At 39.0% G+C, this 25170-nt stretch overlaps 1 protein-coding gene across 2 annotated transcripts in view; it reads right to left on the bottom strand.

The window, feature by feature from the left end:
• Positions 1-19225, bottom strand: part of PGR (progesterone receptor) — a 33861-nt gene extending 14636 nt beyond the window's left edge. The window contains exons 1-4 of one of the 2 annotated variants that reach the window (XM_038149049.1): positions 18934-19225; positions 17333-18724; positions 15901-16052; positions 4471-4587 (exon numbers count right to left, since the gene is read on the bottom strand). In XM_038149049.1, coding sequence (XP_038004977.1) covers positions 4471-4587; positions 15901-16052; positions 17333-18498 — 1435 coding nt within the window. In that variant the 5' untranslated portion in view covers positions 18499-18724; positions 18934-19225. The other variant, XM_038149039.1, reaches the window with a different exon arrangement.
• Between the last annotated feature and the right edge of the window lie 5945 nt (positions 19226-25170).

A 25170-nucleotide genomic window follows, 5' to 3' on the forward strand; every position in this document is an offset into this window, starting at 1 on the left:
GGAAACAAATTATTGAAGCTATTGGTTGCTATTCTATAATTTACTTACAACTGACTTAAAATTTCTTTCAAAATATTTCAGGGGTTTGAAATTGCTTTGAATTTAGGGTTGAAAAATGGAACTGTTGTCCATATAATATAATATTACACTTTTATCTATATGGTTGCCATTTAGTGACATTCAATGGAAGATAGGTGTACTTCCCTAAGAAGTAAGTTTAACTTAATTAATACAGTAATTTTTGGAAGCTTATCATTAATATCCCGTAAAATTTCAGTGTTTCTCATGTTAATCAAGTAATATAGCAAGTCTGCATTTAATTCAAGGCCAGCATTAAGAAACTAAGTATCAGAGGTGAAAGAACAAAAATATCTCTATGTAAGTTCTAAATGGCAGAAATCACAAAATGCACAAAAAATCTTGACCTGTACAGGTTTTAAACACAAGAAGAGATTTAAAGTATTGCCAATTCCAATTCATTTAAAATACTCAAAGATGTCTCTAAGCATGTACTCTATTCCAAAAATTGGAAATTTGCATATGGGCTTTTATCACAGAATTCCAGGATGGGAAGAACCTCCAGGACTATCTAGTCCAATCTTCCTTGGCAAAAGCACAGTTAGACAAGATGACCCAGTATCTTGTCCAGATGAATCTTAAAAGTATTCAACAGTGAGAAGTCTGCCACTTATCTTGGGTGATAATGCCAATGGCTGATTTTTCTTGTGAAATATTTTCCTCTTGCGTCAACTCAGAATCTCCCTAGAAGTAACTTATACTCATTAGCCCTTGCCTTTTCCATGTGCCTGCTTGTAAAAAGAGAATTTCCATCTTCTTTGCAGCCACCCTTAAATAGTGGAAACCAGTGATAAAGTGTCCCCTAGGCCTTCTTTTCTCAAGGTTGAACAAACTCAGTTCACACAATCAGAGAATCACAGAATCTTTTAGCTTGGAAAAGACCTCCAAGACCATGGAGTCCAAACCTTGATGCATTACCACCTTGTCAACTAGAGCACTAAGTGCCATGTCCAGCCTTTCTTCAAACACCTCCAGGGGTGGTGACACCACCACCTCGCTGGGCAGCCCATTCCAAAGTTTAACAACCCTATCTGTGAAGAATTTCCTCCTGATGTCCAAGCTGAATCTCCCTTGGCACAGCTTGAGGCTATGTCCTCTCATACTGTCACATGATTCCTGGGAGAAGATGCTTGCTACATTCCATCTTGCTACAACCTCCTTTCAGGGAGTTGTAAAGAGTAAGAAGGTCCCTCCTGAACCTCCTTTTCTCCCAGCTAAACAACCCTGGCTCCCTCAGCTGCTTATCATAGGATTTATGCTCCAGACCCTTCCACAGCTCCCCTGCCCTGCTCTGCATACACTCCAGGCACCTCAATGTCTTTCTTGTAGTGAGGGGCTCAGAGCGGGACACAGCACCCAAGGTGTGGCCTCCGCAGTGCTGAGTACAGAGGGACAATCAATCACTGCCCTAATCCTGGTTGTAACACTATTCTTGATACAGGCCAGGGTGCCATTGGCCTTCTTGGCCACCTGGGCACACTGCTGGCTCATGTTTACCCTTTCCTCGTATGGCAGGTTTCCCAGCCCTTTGATCACTGATGTCTTTGGGAAAATTATCTAAGCCCTGTAACCCTCCAAATATGAGTCATATTGTGTTGATCAGCACTTCAAGTCATGGGTAGGAAATATTGCTCATGTGATACAACAAAGGAATGACAAGAAATGGTAGATGAGCAAAAGGAAGAAGGGCAACAATATAACCATAGAAAGAGTATTATGGTTAACAGACTATCTTGAGATTTTGTTTGCAGTTTGAATTTTAAATCCTCATTTACAAATAGTATAATTTCACTCCAGTTTTCCTCATTTTTGGTCTACATTTGTCTTTTTTTATTCCTTCAGTACTAAGCTCTCCATTTCAGCCTGCATAAAACAATTAGCTTCTAATGCCCCCAGAACTGCTGACATCACTAAGAGCATCTGAGGCACTTAACCTGAGGCAGCTGACAAAAAAAAATAGAGGTCCCATAGTCACAGCTCCATGTAGTATTTCCTTTTTTCCATTGCCCAACTATTCTCTTCTGCTTTCTATTTGCTGCCAGATTACTCCTTTCAAGAAGATGGTGTAGGTGGGGATATCAGGGCAGAGATGCCCTGATGAAATGCAATGTCCCTCTAAGAACCAGAGAAACTAGACTGCACAGGCTTCTCAAAAAATGGGAGACAACTTTGATTAGGTATACTTAGGAGAAGACTAAGCAACACAACAAACTGGCTAAGTACAAAAATCTAGCATTACATACAAAGAAAATATTTACCCTTGCTTTGTAGTAGTTGAGAAAAAAAGGTGATGAGAAAGATGAATATTTTAATCTCTTCATACCTGATAGTAATAAAATAAGTCACAGGACCTTTATCCTCAGATTTTGTAGGAGGACATAACATCCTACTATGTGGATTACGTGGATAAACTAATGAGGACTTACCATCTGATCAATATTGCGGGCAAAAGTGTCCAACTTTTTCTATTTCTAGTACCTACACCCACAGCAAAATTTATATATTAAAAAACACTAGGAAAACTAGCATCCATGAATGCACACAAAGTGTAAAATTAAGTCAAGCCTGCTGGTGATTTTTCCTATGTAGCATTACTATGCAGAACAATGCTGAAGCAAAAGGACTAGACAATGATAGTGAGTCATCTCACAGTCTTCTGCTCATTGAAACTGCTGCCTGTGATGTTGAAACACACAGAGTTTAGTTATTGGTGTTATCCAGAGTATCATAAATGAAAATTTAGGTTAGATTATCATCAAACTCCTAGCTGTGCAAAATTCACAGTCAGGAATGAATTTTTATCTGTATTATAATTTACACCCATTAGAATCATAAAATGGTTTGGGTTGGAAAGAATCTAAAGATCCTCTAGTCTGAGCCACCTGCCTTAGGCAGGTATATATTTCAGATGTCAAATTGATCAAACCTTGTATGTGCTCCCAAATTTTAAAAGGCAGGCACTACATCTGCCAACTCCTCTTCCTGAGTCTTCGTTCTTACTCTGTATTTTCTACAGCCTACCCAGGACTGTGGAAAAGCCTTCTTGGCTTTCTCCTCTTCCAAAGTTGGGCTTTAGGTTCTGCCTTTGTAGTAATACTGTTTCTCTACTGCACCGTTACTCCATTTTAAAACACCACTTCAATCTTGGAAGGATCCAAGGGACATGTTCTCCTTTTGTCCCTCTCCCCTCAGCCCAGTGGCATCAATGTGCTTGTCAGCTTCGTTTATTTTTTTTTAACTGAGAGGTGGCACTGACTGACTGCATAAGAATGACACAATGGCCGTGTGTGCAGAATACTCCAGCTCCATGGAGCTTGCATTCAGCTTACAGGAGCTGGAAACACAGAGCTGTGCAATCAAACTATCAGTCTGAAAACTATATGATATTTTACATTATCAATGAATGCTGATCAGCAGGATAATTAAATGATGTACAGTATATAGTACCAGCTCTTCCTTCAGGGATAAAAAACAATACTTAAAGGTGGGGGAGGGAATGTAGGGTTGAGCAGGGGAGGGAGACAGACAGAGAGTTTTGATGCGCTAAAATAGATTAAATTGGAAATAAAGCAGGTTTTTGTCCTTCCCCCTTTTTGTTTTTTTTAAGTCCCTTTAGAAACATATTCTTTCCATCTCTTTAATATGGCCATTTTCTTATAGTCTTAGCCACATATTTTCAAGCTTTGTACTAATCCAAAATAGGGGAAAAAAAAAAAAAACACAACATCAAAAATAAGCATTATTCCTGCCTGTAAGCACATCAAAACTTGCCATGTGACTACCTAATCACATACCATTTTCTCCCTGTAGGTTTTCAAAGGCACAGTGCTCAATGTCATGTAATGATATGTAATAAAAACTCCAAATCTGTTACAGAAAGAACTAATACAAAGATGGGATTTCCCAGCACCTAATATGCAAAGCCTGCAATATTGGTGAAACCGCTGCCTGGCCCTCTCTGGTGGAACAGAAGGATACAATTTTGTTGACATGTACTCAAAGCAATGATGAAGGGTATAACAAAAATTAGAAGAGCACAATACTGATTCCTGATTCTAGTGTCAACTTCAATCTACTTATTTTTTACCTATATCAAATTACCTGATCCAAATTTCTTAATAAATACACACCCAGGACATAATTCCTTTCCCTTCAAGAAAATGAATGTAAGGGTACACAGTGATTCTGACAGAAAGGTGTTTTGTCAGGGTTTCCAGATTCACTAAAGAAAAATTCCAAGAAATTATAAAGCATTAGGTAATTCTTCCAAAAATAACATTTGAATGTGGTTTTTCTTTTACAGTATCAAAGTACTGTTGTTTAACCTCAACAGACTGAAGGTAGTGCACCTGACTGCCTATTTTTTATAAATCCACTTGAAAAACAGCTCACCTCCCAGGACCATACCAGCCTGACAGCACTTCCTCAAGCGACATGCTGGGCAGTTCTTCCTACGGATTTTATCGACTATGCAGTCATTTCTTCCAGCACATAAATAGTTGTGCTGCCCTGCAGGAAAGAGAAAAACAGGGTGAACACTATGTTTTCTAACATGACACAATTATTTCTGTGTATAAATGTTGCAAAAATAACTGAAGATTCAAAAAAGTGTACTTGAACCACCAAAGAACTCCTTCACTTTATGCTAACCTTTGACCAATCATATTGCTATTTGAATATAATGCTTTATTTGGTCTGTTTAAGGGCAAAACTCCTCATCTATGAAATTCCAAAATAATTAGCAGGCAGCATCAATTGCTTAAACTATTGTGCTAACAAAATTTCTTAAGTAAATCAAACATGAAGATAGACCAATTGTTTCTTTAAAACTTATTTTTCTGTGAAGTCATTGATCCTGTTTTCAAAGAACTTAAGTACATTTTGCTTGGATTGATGTGAAGTTTCTGACAGCAAGCAGAATGAAGAAATTAGGGTAGTGTAAAAAAAGAAGCCCTTTAAGCAAAGCAAATGGCCTCTGATAGAAAAGCAGTTCTGTATTAAACTTGCTGAAATACCAGCGGACCAGGTGCAGCCAACACAGCCAAAAAGGCCAAATAGAAGATGGCTGTAACTCTGTGGATTAGATTAGCTTAGTTTATTGCTTAATTCTGCATTTGCTTCTGTGTTACCATTTTAAAAGATAAATAGTTTACTTCTTAATTTTACTGAAAGAAACCCAATTGTCTGAAATTCCTTTTCATAACAATTTTTTTTTAACTACAGGTAAACAAAAACAGTTGCCACACACATTGCCTGGCAACAAAAATGACCTTAGTAATGTTTTAATCAGTAAAAATTCTCATTTGCTTTGTCCCATTAGTTCTAATCCTGCACTCCTCCGTACAGGAAACATTACCAAAAGCAGACGAATGAATAAAAATCCATCTTGCTACTGGCAGCAGACCAGTAAGCAAAACACTTACTTTGAACAATTCTCCCTTGGGATTACTTGCAGTTTTTCCTTGCATTTCTTTGCCTTTATAAGCTACAAAAAGCATTCAGTCTTTTGATAAGCAACAACCATTTTAAAACTCCATTTGTTTAATTGAAATCCGTGAGTATTATCTCAGCTCCATGGCATTCTAGTGCTTTAATGCACACCTATTGTACAAAGGAATGCTTAAGTATAGTTATAGTTTTCTTTGTGCTTTTCTTGTTTTGGGGATTTTCTTTGGTCCCCTGAAAAGAGATTTCTTCTGGACGTCTTTTCCAGAGAATTTGTTAATTCTTCACAAGATGATCTGACTCCATATAAACCTTGTCCTGCTTATTATAAATCTAAGACTGAACAACATTTTTTACATTTACAAAGCAAATCATAATTGAATCACAGTTATAAAAAGTACACTTCCATGTTCATATGTTCTGAAGTTTCAGATTAGACAGGATTAAACAGTGTCTCTGCCCAGTGTATACCAGGCCAGAAATGAAATCTGTTACTAGAATTTAGGCACAGTAAAATTTGCTTGAAAGTCAAAACGCTACCAACCCAATTCTCTCAGGGGATTATGGTGACAAAAACTCAGGCACTTCTTGATGCTTACTGTTAACATCTTCCTTGTTTTCAAGACTTTTAAGAAACCAGTCATATCATGTACCTGACTTACACCTTCGTGTGAGTTTTCCATAGAGTTTTTCATCTCTACCCCACCTCTCCCTGACACCTTCTGTCCCAAAGTGTATTCCACTCTTTTTGATTCAGCTGCAACTGATTTGGAAAACATGTAAGTTTCAATTGTTTGGTAGTTTTCAGTTTCATCAGTAAAGAATTTTGTTTTTAATCACAGTGTCTGTGTGGATTTCATCTCAATAGATAAATCTGAGTAAATGTTCCCATTTGAAATCACGTCTACCATTGTGCAAAGCTGGGTTCTGAGAAACCGTTACTTGCTTGATATTAATATTTTAGGGACAGCAGCCATCTGAAGGAGAGCTTGTGTAAGAAATGAACATATGCTAGATATTTGCCTAATTTCAAAATTACAGGACGATATTTAGTTAGATGACGATGTTTGGAAGGTTTTCCTGGGATGATAAAACATGTATTTGAAAATGTATTTGCAGCAGTTTAGTCTTCAGGATCATCTAGATTTGAACTAATTGTCTTTAATACTTGAGCATTGCAGTTAAACCAAATGCATGTACTAATGAAGTACCCAAAACCTCCATCAAGATAAAATCACCATTCAATTGGTAGCTTGATAGTCAGTACCTTGTCTATGACTACTGTCATTATAACCAGGAAAACAAAAAACAAAACAAACAAGCAAACAAAATACTCAGGAAAAAAACCAAATATGTATTCTAGTCACTAGGGCACAAGTTTGAAGGAAAAGCTTGCTATTAGCATTTCTTACAAAAATATAAACCTAGGAACTTTCTGGCAATTGCCACACCTTCAAATCTTAATGTTAAGTTTCCTATGAATGTTTACTTTGCACTGTTTTTTGAAAGTGCACATTGAGGGTCACTCTCAATGTATTGGCTCGTGACCAGCTTGATGGAGAAAACACAGAGATTATTTTATCTATCAACTTAAATGTTCCTGATTCTTGTAGGATAGTATTTTTTTAAACTTCCATCAAAATCCATTAGTGTTAGCAAAGCTGCAAGTTCTAATGTAAGCAGGCAAACACAATTTTAAGTCCTGTAATGACTACTGCTATACTGGGAGGTTTTTAATCCAAACAGTGGTAAAAGTAGTATGTACAGTGTCTTTACAAACTGCACTATTAACTTAGCTCATTGACATGCTGTAACTCACAATCACTCCAGTAAACTCAGGAGTTGCAGAGACTTTGTAGATGCACAAAATATGGAAAAAAATAAAGCTTTATCTGCACCTAGGGTATCAGACAGCAATCAGTTATTTGAATAAATGCATCTCGGCAGAACTGCTGCCACCCTGCATAGAAGCAAAATGCTTGCAAACTCTCAGCTCCTCCTAGCTGCAAGAAGAGTACTATCTCACCTTTTTTTTCCTCCATCCTGAGTGTGATTTTGCCTCCCTGTATCTCTAATAACTGCCAACACTTTTGTATAAAACCATCAACCTTTCAACATCAACCTAGAACACATCATGGTGTTTTATTTAGTCTAGTTTTAGATTTCTGTCTAAAGCTTGCAGACATCTATTGCATCTCTTTGCTAATTATTTTACTGCCAAATGTCTCCCAACATTGAATCTTTGCTTCCTGAAGGCTCACCTCAAGGTTTTGCTCAATAATTTTCTAAAAGTATGTTTTACATCTTACAAACTTTTGAAAAAGTACCAATTAAATCAACAGGTAAAAACCAAACCAAAAACCACAATGGAATTGTGGAAGATGACAATATGCACGGGTTTAAAATTTTTAAAATGGAAAATAAGTTCACCTGTGCACCTAAACAAAAGATAATGGTGCAGATGTAGATTTTGAGTAAAAATCTGACTTCTGGAAGCTAAGACAACAGACCAGGCTAGTCCCTAGCTTGTGGAAAACCTGACTTGTCAGAGTAGTAGAGGGTAATCCTTATCCTGAACATGGTCTAACAAGACAGGTTTTCCACAGCTAGGCAGTCTGGCCTAGTTCATGCTTGGTAAAATGAGAAGTAAAATTATATTGAATTTAGCCCAGATCTAAATATAACACTATTTGCACTGTTGCAAAGTGCAAAACAGCAAATGTGGGTTGAATTTACCTCTCATCGTGTGGTTTTTTAAGTTGTGAAGAACAAGGAATCTATACCACACAGTCTCCATGTCCCTGTATGCCATCCCCTGCTATATGTCTTCAAGATTCCACACACTTCAGATAATGCTGTTGGGGTTTTAATTCATAATTTATTTTATTTCTGTGTGTTTTCTATAAAAATAAAAAAAGTCCCTGAAGTAAGACTTCTGACTCCAACTACTTAACCAAAACCAACATCCGTCATGGACTTTACCATGCACAATCTTTTGATAAAGATTTGATTTCCCTCTTGGCCCACTGAAGTAAAATTCTCACTTCCAGTTCTTAAGTAGGTGTTGTGACTTCCACTCTGTAGCCCATATTGGTATAAAGAAAGACCTGCTATTGATGCAAGTCTGCTCCTCAGCAAAGAATTAAGGATTCAGTGGACCAAAGGGGACAAAGAGTGGAAAGCAGAGGAACTGGTGAATATGTTCCATCCTGGAATCTAACTGAAATAATGAAGAATTTCTTTCTTCATAATAATATATTTCATAGTGGAGGCAATAAAAATAATTGTTTATACATCATTGACTGACTCTTTCCTCCCCTTGTATGCTGATGTCAAAATCTTGCTGCCTTTTGCTGTGAATCCTGTAATATTATTGTTTTTCCTTCCAAAATCACGTCTCCAAAGAGCAACCTCCAAAGAGAGTATAATTTTTAAATGATATCTACAAACAGAACAATGAAATGTAGCTATCTTGTTTTCACTCACTTCTAGACAGAGTCAAAAGTTACAATCTTGTTTTTTAATCTTTTTTACATTTCCCTGTCTGTCCCATCATTTCCAACAAGAAAAAGAAAGAAAACACAAGGAAAACCACAGAAAAACAAAATGAAACAAGATTAACTCATAATTCATGGAAACTACAATGAACTGCAAAATTAGGAATGCTGTTTCATATCAGTTTTCAGTTGGTTTGCCTAGACTGTTTACCACTGCAACACCTTGAAACATATAAAGTCTTGGAGTCTAAATATGGGAACTGACAACAGTAAAAACTTCCCACAGCTAATACCCTTTCAGGAGGATATGGTAGCATCTAAAAATCACTATTTCCAGTTCTTTTTAGGGCATTGTGTCACAATTGTTCCTTCATCATAATTTTTACGTAATTAACTACATCAGGGATATAAATACGTAAAATGACAGAAGCGTCAGAATATTTGTCAACAGTGGGTCTGTTTCTTACAAATACAAAACATGGGATTTGAACACAAAATCTACTTTAAAAACACACACACTATTTCAGAGGTATACAGTGCTAAAATATCAGTTGTTCTCCTTTTGATCCCTGTTATATTCTTCTATCAAGATAAGACTCTATATTTGCATTTCAGTCATCCTACCATTCTTATTTTAGCGGAATTATCCTAGCACATTGCTATGATACATTTTTTCATGTATATTTTCTCATATTCCTTGACTTGTCCTACAACTGAAGCAGTGGGACAGGGTCATCCACTATATGAGCAATAAAGGTGGAAAAACCCAGAAATATTAGTAGCAGAAAAATGTAATACGCAAAACACCCAGATATTGCTGCCTCTTGATTGAAACTCCCTAGATTAATTTGATTCTATTTGATTAATTACATTCTAAAATGTAGATATCTATCAAAACACTGCTAGTTTGTACATCATGAATACTGTGGAACAAATACACAATTTAAGGTAATGGACCCTCAATCCCAAATCTACTTTTGGCAGAGAACAGTTTTACTATAAATACTTACACTTTATATACTTATGTCATACAATTTATAAATAAGTATGATTTGTATACGTGGAATAATTTAATGGTATCTAGAATATCATTAATGACCTTATATATAATTAATTATAATTATAATTCATACCTTAACAATCCTAGATATAATACTTAACAAATATGAAATTAGTATTTTATATACTTATTATATTTCTTTCATATACTACAGAACTATGTTAGCTACCTTGGTGATGTGGGTAGGTTTATCTTACCAAATGCAGACAGTGTGCATGGTCACCGGACACTCCTTTACACTCACTGCTGAGAAATAGTTACCGTCAGAGTACTGCTATTTTCATCACAAGTACATCTTAGAAATGTCAGTGTATTTCTTCCTAAAATTTCTTGTTTCTCTCCATTCACCACAGAATGAACTTAAGATGGTTGCTCACATTGTGCACAAGGGAAGTTAGAACCATATATTAGCAAGACTGAGCAGCCAGTTGCTGGTGCTCTTTAAAGCAGGCAGTCTTACACAACCTGAATTAGCTTCTAATCCACCTCAAAAGATAATCAAGATAATAAATGATACTGTTTCTAAAATACTACATAAAAGTTAAACTAAAAATTTCAGCGACTGACATTTCTATAGGTGATTACGTACTAAGCCATGTCTATTAGGAAAACAGTGGTAAAGTCACAGCTAGAGCAGTAGGAAGCCCAGCCTTAGCTCAAGTGTCAAAGCACCCAAACAGATGACACCTCAGCTCACTTCACTTTTGTGCTTCATATAAATCAATTCATCAAATTGCTGTTTGTCAAACTGCTGGATAACTGCTGGATAACTTCAAATTCTTTTGAAGTCAATGAAGATACACCATTGTGTATCAATGCAGATTATCTTTGAACTCACAAAAGCGATGTTTTCCATCTGTATTTTAGGCTCCTCAATAAAGCAATTTTGTACATTTGAATTTGAAAATACACTTAGCTTACTGTACTTTAACACATTTTGGCCATGTACAAAATAAAAGAACTTCAATAACATCAAATCTGTTATATTGAGTGAAAAACATTTTTATCTCTCAACTTGCCATGTGTATGCTTTGTGTGTTTGCATGTTTTCTACTTCATGAACACTTCATCACCATCAGGTTTACAGTACATGGCTGTACCAAATTCTGATCCCAAGATCCAGACTGGAAAGTTGGATTAAGAATTAAAAACCCTTCAGAATTGGGAGAAAAAGAACTTTCAACACCTGCTTCATCAAGTTTACAGCTAAAAGGGTCTCTACACTATTATTTCTCTCTTTTCAAAGAGGATTTTCTACTAGTGGTTGGTATTTTTTTAATACTTGGCATGCTGTACCAATGCTGTACCAGTACTTTAGCTATGGAAAAGCCTAACTGTGCAAACACTTTTCCTTATGCACAGTATTGCACTATGCACATAGTGAATCACACTGCCATCACAAAACTGCTTATCATAACACTGATAAGGTCAGATAAACTTTATCAGAAAATTTGGTTTAAGTCATTATCAGCCTTCTTACTGTGTAGGTGTAGCTCATCATCAGACATTCCACAGAACCTCTCCATACACAGACAGTGAAAACTCTCATGGAAATCTTACTGTCTGCCACTTTACCAAATTCAGATCTCAGAAAGAAGTTCACACGTGGTCAGTTAAATGTTATCTGCTACATGTGCTTGAGCTTGTTCCCTGATGTCACTGATGCAACAGAGTTTAAGGTCAGAGTTACCCTGACCTTAGAGCACATATTAAAACTAGAAAAATGTTCTACAAGCACTTGATCAAGTTTGTAACACCTTCCCTGGTATTTAAACAAACCAAGAGTCAGATTCTGACCAATCTGCTGCAATATCATGTATTCATGTTGGTCTCAGACTCTGGGTTTGAGCAACTACTTCTCTTTAGGTATCAATATAAGCAAAGTGCAAATTTAAATAGAGAACAAAAGTAAGAAATGAGGCTTTATTATAGGAAAAACAGGACTTGAATTTTTTTTGCAGGATTTAGGTAATTCAAATTTTTCATTAGTAAAACTACTGCAAAAGAGACACTTTCAACCAGAAGGCAATAAAGCAGGCTACCAAGAAACCTGTTGTGTTGGCAACAGTTCCAGAATCCCAGAATTTTGAACTCTGGGCTCCTCTCAAGGGAAAAACATTTTATTGTGGTGTTCCACAAGCACTGTGATCATAGCTGCCCTGCATCATTTCACATTATGGAATCTTTATAAGACATCACTAATGACTGTTTGGCAATTCATTCATCTAAAAAGTTTGTCTCTTAATCTTCACTCTCCTAATGCTCCGTTACAAATATTCTCCTCTATTTTTATTACCATGAATGATATATAATGGTAGCAGTTAAACAACTCCTGGTCATCAAGAGCAAATTACCTTAAAATATAGTAATTCTACATATTTGAAAGCATTTTGAACATTATTTCTGAATTTTTTTGATTTCTATCTCCAAAATGCTCATCACTCTTATCTCACTGACAGGAACAGCACTACCCCCATCAACACAGTGAATTCAATGTTGTCTCTTCAAATTTCTTTACTGAATATAAACAGATGTAACTTTCACTGTTTTCATTATACTCAAAGAAGATCTCTAAAGTATTTTTAAAAAGCCTTGTCATTTCTTAGTACATTAAGTGAATCTACAGACTAATAGTTATTTGTAGGAGTCCAACAGAAAATTTACAACCTCTACATACAGATGAAAGTTTCCTAAGTAAAACTAACCCATTATTTTGTCCCCTTTCTCCTCCTCACTTGCAGTACTAACTTTTTTTACATATCTGCTATACTACAGGTTCCCAAAGGACTTGCATTTTTGTTTACAATTCCTCAAGACTTTGCCTTGAGAAATATGTGTTTATTGTATTAACACCAGTCTTTTTTTTCATATATATAGCCACATATGGGAAACAAAGAACCCAAAAGACAGAAAGTATCTACAAAGCATATATATTTTAGAATTCAGTGCCAAGAAACATTTTAAGTAAACTTTATGATCCTCACACAACTTTGACCCCCTCATTAAGTTGTATGTGTATCTATTAGTTACATCAAATGTATTATTAAATAATAATTTGTAAATACAGTTTTAAATCATTGTTCAGCCTGAATAATTTAAATAATCTGGTTTTATTTCAAAAACACTAGATATGGGAAAAAATTAGTTTTCTGGTAACAGACCAGTTCATTTTATTCAAATGGATGTATTTAACCAATAAAGTATTGTTCTCACACCAGGGAAGGTAAAATAATTGGTGTATAAATAGAACAGTTTTTGTGAAAAAAGATTACAAAACAAATATAGGCTGTTTGATTTCAAACAGCAAATGCACCTCAGATTACACAAATAATTAAAATAGAAAATAAACCTTTTCCTACAAATGTAAAGCTATTATATTAAGTACTTTTTTTACCTATGCACAAAACCTCATAACATACAAAAAAAAACCTCTCAAGATAGAGAAAATCCATGAAATAGCAAAAGCCAGCTATTTCCAGTCATGTTCTAATTTCTCATAAGGATCAGTAATGGATGGGAATTACGTGAAAAGCAGAGTTTTGACCAGGAATTTTTACTCACAAAATTTAACATTTTATTTGCACAAATTATTATTAAAAATCCCATGTCTGTAGTAGCACCAAAATTTTAAAAAAATAAGTAATGCATTTATGCTCAGAGGAATTATGGGCTGGAGGACATTTCATGGAAGAAATATGTTTCAAATTTATACAACAGCCAGTGAGAATTTTAAACACTATTTTCTATTGCATTTAAAATACAAATACTCGATGTCTTCTTACAGAGGAGCAATTTCCCACCATTATTTCTGATATTAAAATTTCAAAAAGTATTTAAAGTCCATAGAAAATCAAATATCTATCAGTAAATAGGATTGTTTTAGTGCTGACAACTATATAGTATACTGCAATGAAAATAAGAAGTCCATCAGTCCATCTCTAAGGAACTCCCTGTAGTCTTGCACTTTCTATACAAAAACAGGTACGACTGTATTTGTTCATTTTGCCAATGCCTACACTGCTCATTGTGCCGCTCTGCTTCCCATCAAACTCAATAACCTGTATCTTTTCTGATTACAGTCAGGTTTCTGATGTACATTCTTGAACATTATTTGAAAATCCTTACTAGAAAACCCAAACACAACTGACTCTCAGTCTGTGGATTCATTTAAAAATTAAAATTATGAAGCTGTTATGTAAAACCTCAGACTTCTGTTTATGTTACTGCATTGACCTCTCACTTGTCTAAATAACTCTATATTCTTAACCTGGTAAGACTCTGCCAACGTATACTTTGAATAGTCTGTGAAAACAACTTTAAGATGTTCCTTGTATCAAGTTATTCCCTCTTAACAATTTTTGTTAAAATAATTCTGCTGAACAATAATATAATATAATATGTTTTTGAGCAGGTCCCTCTACTGCAAACAGAACTGCGTACTAAATTAGAAAAGAGATAAAATCTAAAATTGACAGAATAAAATTCAAAGAACATATTACAACATTATTATATAGGTAAACATCAACAATAAAATTTATTTTTAAATACAGTACTCATAAATTACACTATGCTTAGTATTAAAACTTCAGCTCCCTGACTTTTTAAAAAAATATTTGGCTGATTTAGAAAAACATACCAAAGAAATGCAAAGGCAAACCAGGAGACTAAGCAGCAGATTCAGTGAAACTTAAATGTATTCCTGCAAGTGACTTAAGAGCTTTGCAGCATAACATAAATATTTCTAGTAATTTTCTCATGAAACCCATTGAATGCATTGGAGAAACGTGGCACTAGCTCTAAAGTTCACTTAGACCACCAAGACCACTTTGCAAATATTTAATGTTAAAGGAAGAACATGAGTATATGCCTAAAGTAGAAAGTAACAGCACAGTGAAACAAAAAATCTGATTATAATATTATGCTAAGCTTTTACTTTTTCAAAATTCCCCTGGAATTTTTTCATTTGGAGAGAGATAAGCTCTATAAAGTAGAAAAAACTATGTATCACAACAAGAAAATACAGGATGCAGGTTTTTTATTTTAAGGAATCCTATCCATTAGAACAACGGTTTTGTTAAATACATGGAACAGAAATTTGAATATCCTAGTTCTGGCAGGATCAGATAAAAATCAAAGCAGGAGACAAAGCCTAAAAAAGGATCTGTTTTACTGCTTTATCTGCTGAACCATATAAAACAGTCTGCTCTTGTATTTGTATTTAAAATCTCAGTGGACAAGGCATATAAAAGAATCCAAAATGAAAAAATAAACATAGGTATTGCTACTTGTTTCATTATTGTTTCACTAAATTTGCAGCTTGACTTTGCAATTTAATGACTATTTGGACAACAAGTCAAATACATTTATTATTATGACTTGAAAAGGTTCAGTGAAATTTTAAATACTTCCATAACTTCCAGGAAGCCAAAACTCTGCAACTTGAAAGCAAGAAAAATTTCATATTTTCAAAAAGAAAACAAAGCCAAAAACAACTCTTATTTGCCTATCATGAGTTCATATCCAGAATATTTTCCTTTGAACATAATTTATACTTTTAAAAACAAGTTGTATAATGCACAAAATTTTTATTTAACTCTGCCTACCTGGAAAGATTAACTGATAAACAGTAAATAATAAATAGCAAAAAAATAAAAAAACAATTAAGGAAGAACTTTGTCAATATCCACTGGTGATAAAACAAAAGAAAAAAAAATTCACTGCAGTGACAATAGTTATAAAAATGAGCAATAAATAAATACTATGCCCTAGTGTCTAGAAGACATATTTCAGATAATTAGGAACAATGGCATCTTATAGTACCTTCCATTGCCCTTTTAAAGAAGACTTTACAACTTCCACAGGTAAGTACTCCATAATGGCAACCTGAAGCCTCATCACCGCAGATGAGACAAATCTTCTGGGGTAGTGATTCGAAACTGAACTGAGAACTTTGGCTGGTTTCCGTATCTGGCCTTGAGAAGAAAAAGAATTAAAAGAAATGAAAGATCTAGCTTTGTGCAGTGAACTACTTACCTGTATTAAGGAGTTTTATATCAACTTCATTTTAAAATTTGTAGTCAAGATACAGAAGGACACGAACAAACTAAAGTATGACTGCCTTTCTGCTTAATGGTTTGTCTCTACCATGGTAATACAGGAAAGCATTGCAAAAAAAAAAAAAAAGCAGAAAGTTACATTTTCAACCATTTAGCGCAAAAGGTACCATCTAGGACACTGTTAAAATGTTCATCTTCCTCAGATCAACAACTCTTGTGAGTGGAGTCATAGTGATGATTTTTTTTTCCTGTACAGAGACAGAATCACATAGATGTCAATGGAACTTCAAAGGCCTCTTTCACATGGGAAACATGAAATTTCATTTCAACTAAAAAAATCTTTAATAATCAGTTTTTCACCCCCCATTCAGCTGCAGCGTTCTCAGCAGTAACTAAGTCTGATGGGGATATCAATGATATTTCCAATTTGTCTCCAAGGCAGACTAATCTAGGTAACCACTGCATTTACTAAAAGAAAGGATAGAAAGGATATCCATTGAAACTGTAACATTGCATGCACCTTTTATTGCATCTGTTTGTAGGTAATGCACATCTCAGCATGATAGTACACCATTTCATTCAAGCAAATCAATATACAAGTGTTTCAGTTTTCTTTTTCGTGTGAAATCAACTGCTTTTTGCGGTGTTGGTTTGGGGGGTTTTTTTGGGTTTTTTTTTTTTTTTTTTGGTCGGGTGGGGTTTTTTTTTTTTTGTTTTGTTTTTTTTGGTTTGGTTTTTGGAAAATATTTAGGTATTGATGAATACGATATCGCTGAAAGTGAGGAGAAGCTAGAACACCAGCATGCAGCCCCCGGGGCCGGGCACTGGCTCGGACATCGGGTGGCCCCGAAGTCCCGCTGCGATAACAAACCAACATCCCTGGGGCGTCATCGCGCCCGGAGCCGCGAGGTGCCAGCTGCGGAGCCGGGACACCGCGGCGTGCGCAGGCAGCGCAGGGAATGCGAACGGGGCTGCGGGCACTACCCACAAGCCCAAAAAGGCCCTCGCCGAGAGAAACTTTGTCCTTTCCTCAGCATCCGCTTGATATCCCCCCGAGGCGCCCACCGCGCGGCACGCCCGCCCGCCCCTCCGGAGAAGGAGGATGAGGAGGATGAGGAGGCGCGGAGCTCTCCCACCGCGCAGCGAGACCCCCCCAGTCCCGTCCCTCAGCGAGCGCCGCGCCGCCCCCGCCTTACCGCGCGTAGCCGAGGTAGGGCGGGCAGAGCTGGGGCAGGCCCTCCTTGAGCACGGCGGCCGGGAAGCCCAGCGGCTGGTGCCCGTTCAGCCCCAGGGCCGGGTAGAGCCCCGGCGGCGCGGCCGAGGTGGAGGGCAGGCTGTCGGGCGGCGCCGCCGGCCCGTAGGCGCCGGCCAGCAGGGTGGGCTCCGCCTTGTAGAGGACGCACTCCAGCGAGGACTCCTGCCCGGCCCGCGGAGCCTGCGGGTAGTCGTGGCAGCCCGCCGCGGGGGTGGTCCTGCCGCCCGGGTAGCGGGCGGCGAGGCCGAGACCCTCCTCCTTGATCTTCATTACGGGCTGGAGGTCGCCGTAGGCGAAGGGCCCGTCCTTGGCGTCGGGCGGCGGGAAGCCGTAGGCCGGCAGGTCCGGGGCGGGGGGCGAGCAGCGCGGCACCGCGCCGCCCTCGTACTCCGCCCCGTCCAGCAGCTGCCGCGTGCGCGAGGCCAGGAAGGCCGAGTTGAGCGGCAGCAGCGGCACGTGCAGGTATTCCTGCCCCGGGTCCCCCGCCCGGGACCCGCCGGGCAGCGCCCCGGCACCGGGGGCATCGCCCTTGTGCGCCGCGGCGGGACACTCCGCGCCGGCCCCCGGCCCCGCCGGCCGCGGTTTAGCGGCGGGCACCAGGGCGTCGCCGGGCGGCCAGAGCGCGGCGGGCCGCGGCGGGGGCTGCGAGGGGCCCGGCGCCCCAGGGGCGGCTTCGGCCGCCTTCTGCGAGGGGCCGCTGCTCATCGGGCCGTCGGGCGCCTCCTCCGCCTCGAAGAAGGACCAAGGCGCCGCGGCCACGGTGGAGCTGGCATGAGCCGCAGGCGCCAGGAAGGTGTCCAGGACGGTGTCCAGAGAGTCCTTGACCGAGAGGGAGCCGCTCCCTGGCTGGTGGCAGAGGGAGTCCCGGCCGTCCTCCCGCCCCAGATGCTGCTGCTGCTGCGCCTCTTCCTCCTCCTCCCCTTCCTCCTCCTCCTCTTCGTCCTCCTCCTCGTCGCTGCTCTTGGGGTAAAGCAGCCCGTCCAGGGAGATGTCGACGGACTCCGCTTCCTCGCGGAAGGGATCTCGGCCAGGCTGACCCTGCAGCAGGACCGCCCCGTCTGTGACGGGCGGAGGCGCTCTGGGCTCCTTGGCTTTCACCTCGGTCATGCCGGCCCGGGGCAGTGATGGACGCCGGCGAGTCTCCGGCAGCGACGGAGCGTAGGCAGCCGGGCAGCGACGGGGTGCGAGCAGCCGGACGGCTCTTTACATCCTGGACGTGCCCGCTGCGGCGGTGGCGCGGCTCCTGCTCACATAATGCTTCTCTCGGGGGGACGACTCTGCCCCGGCCCCCGCCGCCAGGACGGGGGTGACTCGGAGCCGGGGGCGGTGCAGCCTGGAGAGGGGAAACGAAGGGAGCGTGTGCGGGAGGCGTGCAGGAAAGGAGGGTGCCTGCCAGGCTCCGGCGGCGGCGGACAGGCTGACTCCGCGCTCCGCTCGTCCCCCGACTGTTTCCCACAGCCCGGGCAGGCTGGCCGCGGGCTCCACGCCCCCTCGCCCGTCCCTCCCTCCCCGCCCCTCCTCGCGTCCAGCCCCGTCCCTTACCGAGGGTCTGCGCTGCGGGGCGCGGGCTGCCGTCTTCCCGGTCCCAGCGCTCCCCGCTGCCTCTGGGAATCGCTGCTCCTCCAGCACTTCCAGCGGCTCCTCCTCCGCTCCGCCTGTCCCCCTCCCATCGCTCGCCTTGCCCGCATCCCTTTCCCATCGTATCCGGCGCCCTGTGCCTTAGGTCAGCGCTTTTTGGCTTCTCCTGATCATCTCTCTGTCTTCTCATTCCTTTCCCTCACCTCTTGTGCCGCTGTTCCGTCCTCTCGCTTCACCGTCCCAAGAAGTGCGGCTCTGCACCGAGCAGAGGGCACAAGCCTCTGGTTAGGTCGCTGCTTTGGAGAGCAGAGAGAAAGACAAGCTTTACTTATTTGCAGTTAACTTATTTGTCTGTTTTTCACTGTCCCCTTCAGACGTTGAATGTAGTTTTTCGTGATTAAGCTCTGTTCCAAAACCCCTCCTGATACAAGACCCGTTTTTCAGTAGCAAGAAAACCAAAGCATTGTAAAGTTATCTATATGGCATTACAGGACGTCAAAGCATCCTTTACACCAAGAAGCACAACGTCTTTTCGGCAAAAGATTTGGAAAGTGGGGCATTCATTGCTTCCAAATTTTAATTTCTTTGTCAGAGAAAAGAGAGGACATTTTAAAAGGACTGGCTGGCCAGCCTGCATATAGCAGGTTGCAATTCAGCCCAGGTTAGTTCTGACCAAGAAGCTGTCACCAGCTAATTGCTGGCATTTTGTGTAAAATGCTGGCTTTGTGGCAGAACCCACTCAGCTCAATAAGACAGCTACTAATGTGAGGAAAAAAAACCCCAAAACCCAATGCAACCTTTAGTATACTTTTCACTATATAGAAATCTCAGGAAAGAAACTTGAGTTGAAAGATACAGAGAATAAATCCGTGTAGGAGTAGTCCTCCTGATTTTAGGCAGAATCAGTATATTTTTTGATAAACAAAGTGTGCTGGATTCTTGGTTATGCCCTGTAGGTGTAACATGCTTTTCTGAAAGGAAACAGCTTTCTTTCAAAAAAAAAAAAACAAACAAAAACCAAACAAACAACTGTGATCACCACAAAATAGTTGCTTTTGTTGTTTTACTTTCCAAATATCTTCAGACTGAAAAGGATGGCTTCTCATGGAGAGAAACATAACTGTTGGAAATTATTTTAGTTTTAATAAATCATATAAGGCAAGTTTATAGAAGCAGCAGCTTCACACAAACCTTATTCATTGTGGTGTGTATTTTCTATGTTATTCTTGTCAAAACACTACTGGCTTACAGACTGCTTTGGGACTCTGCTTTTTTATTCCTTTAAGAATAAACAGAAGAAAATACTTTTTTTTTTTGGTATTCAAAAGAATTATGGCAATATGATAATAGGCATTTTAAAACTCAGATGTTGTGGGCGCCTCTATACACATTTAGGAGGTTCAACAGAATGATGCGCTTTCAAGTACGCTTGTTGAGTATAGGAATATTTCTTGAACAGCAGTGTTTCACTCTGTTGATGTTGCAAGGGAAAGAACTATTTGGCCGGCAAGTATCAGGAGCTGAAGATGTTTTCACAAAACCTATAAGTGGAACTAATGTTTAAAGAACTATTTAAGAGGTGCTATCCAGTTCTGTAAGGACATGACATTAAAATAATCTGAAGTGCTTCAGTGACTAGTGAGTTTCTGTTTTACGTGCTACGAAATTTCTCCTCCCAAACCTTCTTTTTCTCAGAGGAGAGAGAAGTTCATCTCCAGTACTGTTTATCTCCATGCTTGTTTTGGATTTCCCCTGATGTTGCATGCTTAGTCAGCTGGTTGTCATGCCTTTTTATTGCCACTGCCTTGCTTTCTCATTTCCACTTCCCCATATGCGCACAGCATTCATGGCCTGCATCTTTACAAAAGTGTGCTCCAAAGACTTGTTTCCTTACAGTGATTTCCCCTCTTCCTACTGCTTCTGGACTTAGGAGAGGTAAAGAGCCACAGATGACCTGAATAGAGGGTCCTGAAAGGAAAGCAACACTGAGCAGTTTCCATTCCCTGCTGCTCATGACTTGTCCATTAAAATTCTACACCAACAAGGCCATGAGACTGTAAACACCTGCATATTTACCAGAAATATAAATATTTAGTACTTGCATTATTTTTCTAAATGTTAGCAGTTAAATATTGTCCAGGTTTTCTGCTATGCTTCCTAATTTCATTTTTATGACCGGAGAAATGTACTCAAATCTTTAATGTTAACAGCAATTGTGCTGAGTTTTCATTGCTTAAGGAAAATATTTGGGGTTCAGTATTCTTAAGAAATTCATTGGACTTAAGTGAGTGGACTTTATATTGGCTTCACATGATTTCTGTGAACTTTCACTGGAAACTTTTGCTCTTTTCTTTACATTATTCTGCTCATGACCCTTGTGCCAATATCTGGAAGTGTTCAAGGTTAATAGTGGGGCATTGAGCAATGTGATCTAGTGAAAGATGTCCCTGTCCCTGAGAGGGGATTTGGAATTAGGTGGTCTTTAAGGTCCCTTCGAACCTAATGTGTTCTGTGATTAGTTTCTTTTGCTCTTAGATTTTCTCACATCATTTGGAAGCTTTCCCTGATATTTCAATGGTACCGCAGGTTTTTCAATAAGAACATTTCAAAATATGTCCTCAACTTTTTTAGCACTCTGCTGTTATCATTTCTTAATTTTCATTTATTCACTTTGTTGGTATGTCAATCAACATTAAAGAAAAACAGATTTCATATGGTGTATCTATAGCTAGTTTTCATTTGCAAGCCATTAAAATTGAAACTGATATTTTCAATTCAGACCTAAAAATGACATTTTTTATATATTTTATACTGAATATAAAATTTTCAAAGAGCAAGCTGTATGAAAGTACTTATGTACAGACCTATTTTGAACCCAAAAGTAAAGCGCTGGAGGGTTTGATTGATACTCTTGCATTTTTCAAAATTCTGTGAGAATGTGAAAATATGTCTGAGAGCTCGAATAAGTTGTGTCTATTTTCCTGCTCTGTTCAAGAGCTGTGGATGAGTAAAAGCTGCACTGAAAAAAATTCCTCATCTGTGTTGCTTTTCAGCACGATTCTTGTATGAAATGTCAACACGAATAGCAATAGAACTGTACTGATAACTCCCACTGTAATGCTCTAGATTTGTACTTAATTTTTTAAGTAGTTCCTGAGTATTTTTAGTATTTCCTGAGTCTGACCATTCAGCCATTCAGCTGTACCCTTTTAAACAGTAAAATTTTTTGATAGACCCTTTGAAATATTTCTAATGGTTTTGGCTTAAATAAAAAGACAGTGTTGTGTGAGAACCAAGACAAGTACCCAGCCTCCTCAAACAGTACAAATATCAAAATCACATACTTTTCCTGTGATGACTTTTTCTTAAAAATATCTTGAAGTATGGGCTGAAGGTCAAAAAGATCTAAGTTCGTTTTCTCACACTAAAGTGTTCCATTTGTATGTCGAGATTGCTCCGTGCAAACAGTGAGTGAGCTGGTGTTTGAATCTGGAAAATGACAGATTAATTACACTGAGTTAGTGGCTTAGCCCATGCAGACCTTTCTTACAACATTGTTCTGCACAACCTGTTGGAGAACAGAACTTAGAAGTTAAAAATGCTTGTTTCCTTTTTTTTCTGTTAAATCAGTGGCTCACAATTTTGTTCTATCATTGTTTAGGATATAATACAACCAAAAATGTGATTCACTTCTTATAAACAGAGAGGAGGAGAGACTGCTTCAAACAGCGTATGAGCTCATGGCCAAAACCAAAAAAGCAGCTTGCATAAGGGGAGACATAGAGGCTTTTGCTTCTATCACAGATGTTACATTTTTATTTAAAAAAAAAAGACCTCTGTAACTGTAGGAAAAGCCCCACATTTCAGCATGTAGTGCGGACAATAAAAACATAATATTGTCATGCGAATAAAGCATATTCTTGTGATGTTACAATTTTTGGAGACATTTCTCTCCATAGTTTCATCGCTATTCTGTAAAAATTTAGACCTCCAGTTAGCAGGCTGAATTTCACTTACATTAGGGTGCCAGCAGACATTAAATATGCACTTCTCAGAGATCATGGTTTTGGAGTAGCAGCTAAGTCATGGAAGCACTCAGCATCAGGAATGTGATTTGATGGTAACTGTTCACTTCTGAACCTGGTGATTAGGCTTCCATAGTCAGCTAAGAGTCATAGATGTCTGTAGGTACATTTTTTTCTGGAGATCTTCAGACACTTTGTGTTTTACTAAAGACATAAAGGACTTCTTTGATCTGAAGCACTCAAAGAGCCATGATTTTTTGGCAGTGCAGTGTCATTGCCTAAGTGAAGAGGTATGAATAGAGTCCTAAATCCTTAAAATGCAGTATCAATGTGCTCTACTATCAATGTGCATTGTTTTTATAGTTTCAGAAACTGCGCTGTAAGCATACTTTCATTTCCTCTAAGCAAGGGCATGTCACAATGTAATTAATCTCTGTTGTCTATTATCAGGTGTTTGGTTAGCTTAAGCTAAACCATCAGATTTACTAAAAGCTATCAAAACTATTGGTTTACTAAATGCAAGGGTGTACTAAAACATATTGTAAGTGCAAAAGGGATTGGCAGAGAGGTATGTGGCAAAGATGGTAAGCAATAGAGCTGTAAAAGGAGGTGAGGGGAAGGAAGCTAATCATAGGGCATGTTTCATAATTTTTTTGCTCTCAGGTGCTGAAGTTCCCACAGGGATAATAGTAATATGGGAGGTGCAGTGGACTGTGAGACACTTTTATCTTTATAAATTGTCCAGAGGGAGGGAACAGATGGGTATTGAGTTACAGTCATGAAAGTGGTAGCTGTTTCTGCTAAAGGAGTAATATATTTTATTTATTATTCTTTGTTTATGTTTTGGCTAATGCTCACTGAAATGCAGAATATAATGAACTTGTAGCTGAGCAAATAAGCGGGAACATGAGGAGTGAAAAAAATAAAAGGAAAAGAAGCTTTCTGCTTTTGTGCCCCACAGAGAATGTCATTGCTTGCTGGACTACACCCTCAGAAACTTTCTCAAATATTTTGTCAATGAATGCATCACCTTGAGATGTCATAGGGCACATGCTATGCTTCCCTCAATGCCTAGCTGGCAAACTTTTTCCCAAACCCCCCATCTTCCTCAAAGTGGCTTTGTTCCAGTGTAGCCTCAGAAAAAAGAAATAAACATTGCTTTATATAAAATATTATATTCAATTATCTTTATTTATGAAACACATATTTTATATAAATATGTTAAGTGGTTGTATAAAGATGATTGAACCCAGTGCTGCTGGGTGGAACAATATGACATTATACTACTCCCAGCAGTATAATATTTGTGATGTTGCAGCAAGTCTTGTTTGCTGGCTGGAGAGTAGGAAGTTGCAACCAGTGATACTAAGCAGCTGCTAGCATCTCTGAAATTCAGAAAGAAGCAGTCAGTAGATCTTCAGAAGTAGAAGTAGAAGAAGAACTACACCAATATCCTTATTGAATTGTGAGTCCAAAGAATCATAGAAAAGAAGGTAACAAGTGGATAGGGCCTTAGGAAATACACAAGTAAATTTGGTGATCCAAATTTATGTGAAAATGCTTTTTAATACAGAGAAAAAAAAGAGGGTTGAACATAACTATGGCACTTTCTTAAGAGTTCAAAAGCTGATTGAAATAGAAGCAATCTTCAAGTTGAGTCACACTCTAAGTGGAAGTAGGAATAATTTTCTTTTACTTTGGCACAGCCTTTGCTGCCAACTTTAATTTCATAAGAGACATCCTTCCTATGTAAATTCAAGGTATCTTAGCATGGATTCATTTTTCCATCAAATTGTTATATTCCCCAGCTTTTCTTCCTGTTTCTATTTACAGTCTAATTGTCCACCAGGAACTTGATTGTCGTATGAAATTTCAAAGCTGACTCTTCAGCCTTGAAATATTCGCAACCTGCTTTGATTTTTCAGTTTTTCATAACCACTTGTTAAAGGCAAGGTGTGGCAACACGGTGTTTTTCCATAATTTTCAGAGAACAAAGGAAAAATGCGGGGTCCTGAACCTGGAGAATAACCCCCAGCATCACCACAGGCTGACCTGCTGGAAAGCAGCTCTGCAGAGAAGTACCTGGGGGTCCTGGTGGACAACAAGCCATGAGCCAGCAGTGTCCTTGTGTCTGAGAAGGCCAGTGAGATTCTGGGGTGCATCAGGAAGAGCAGTG

The sequence above is a fragment of the Motacilla alba genome, chromosome 1, assembly GCF_015832195.1.
Source record: "Motacilla alba alba isolate MOTALB_02 chromosome 1, Motacilla_alba_V1.0_pri, whole genome shotgun sequence".
Lineage (NCBI taxonomy): Eukaryota > Metazoa > Chordata > Aves > Passeriformes > Motacillidae > Motacilla > Motacilla alba.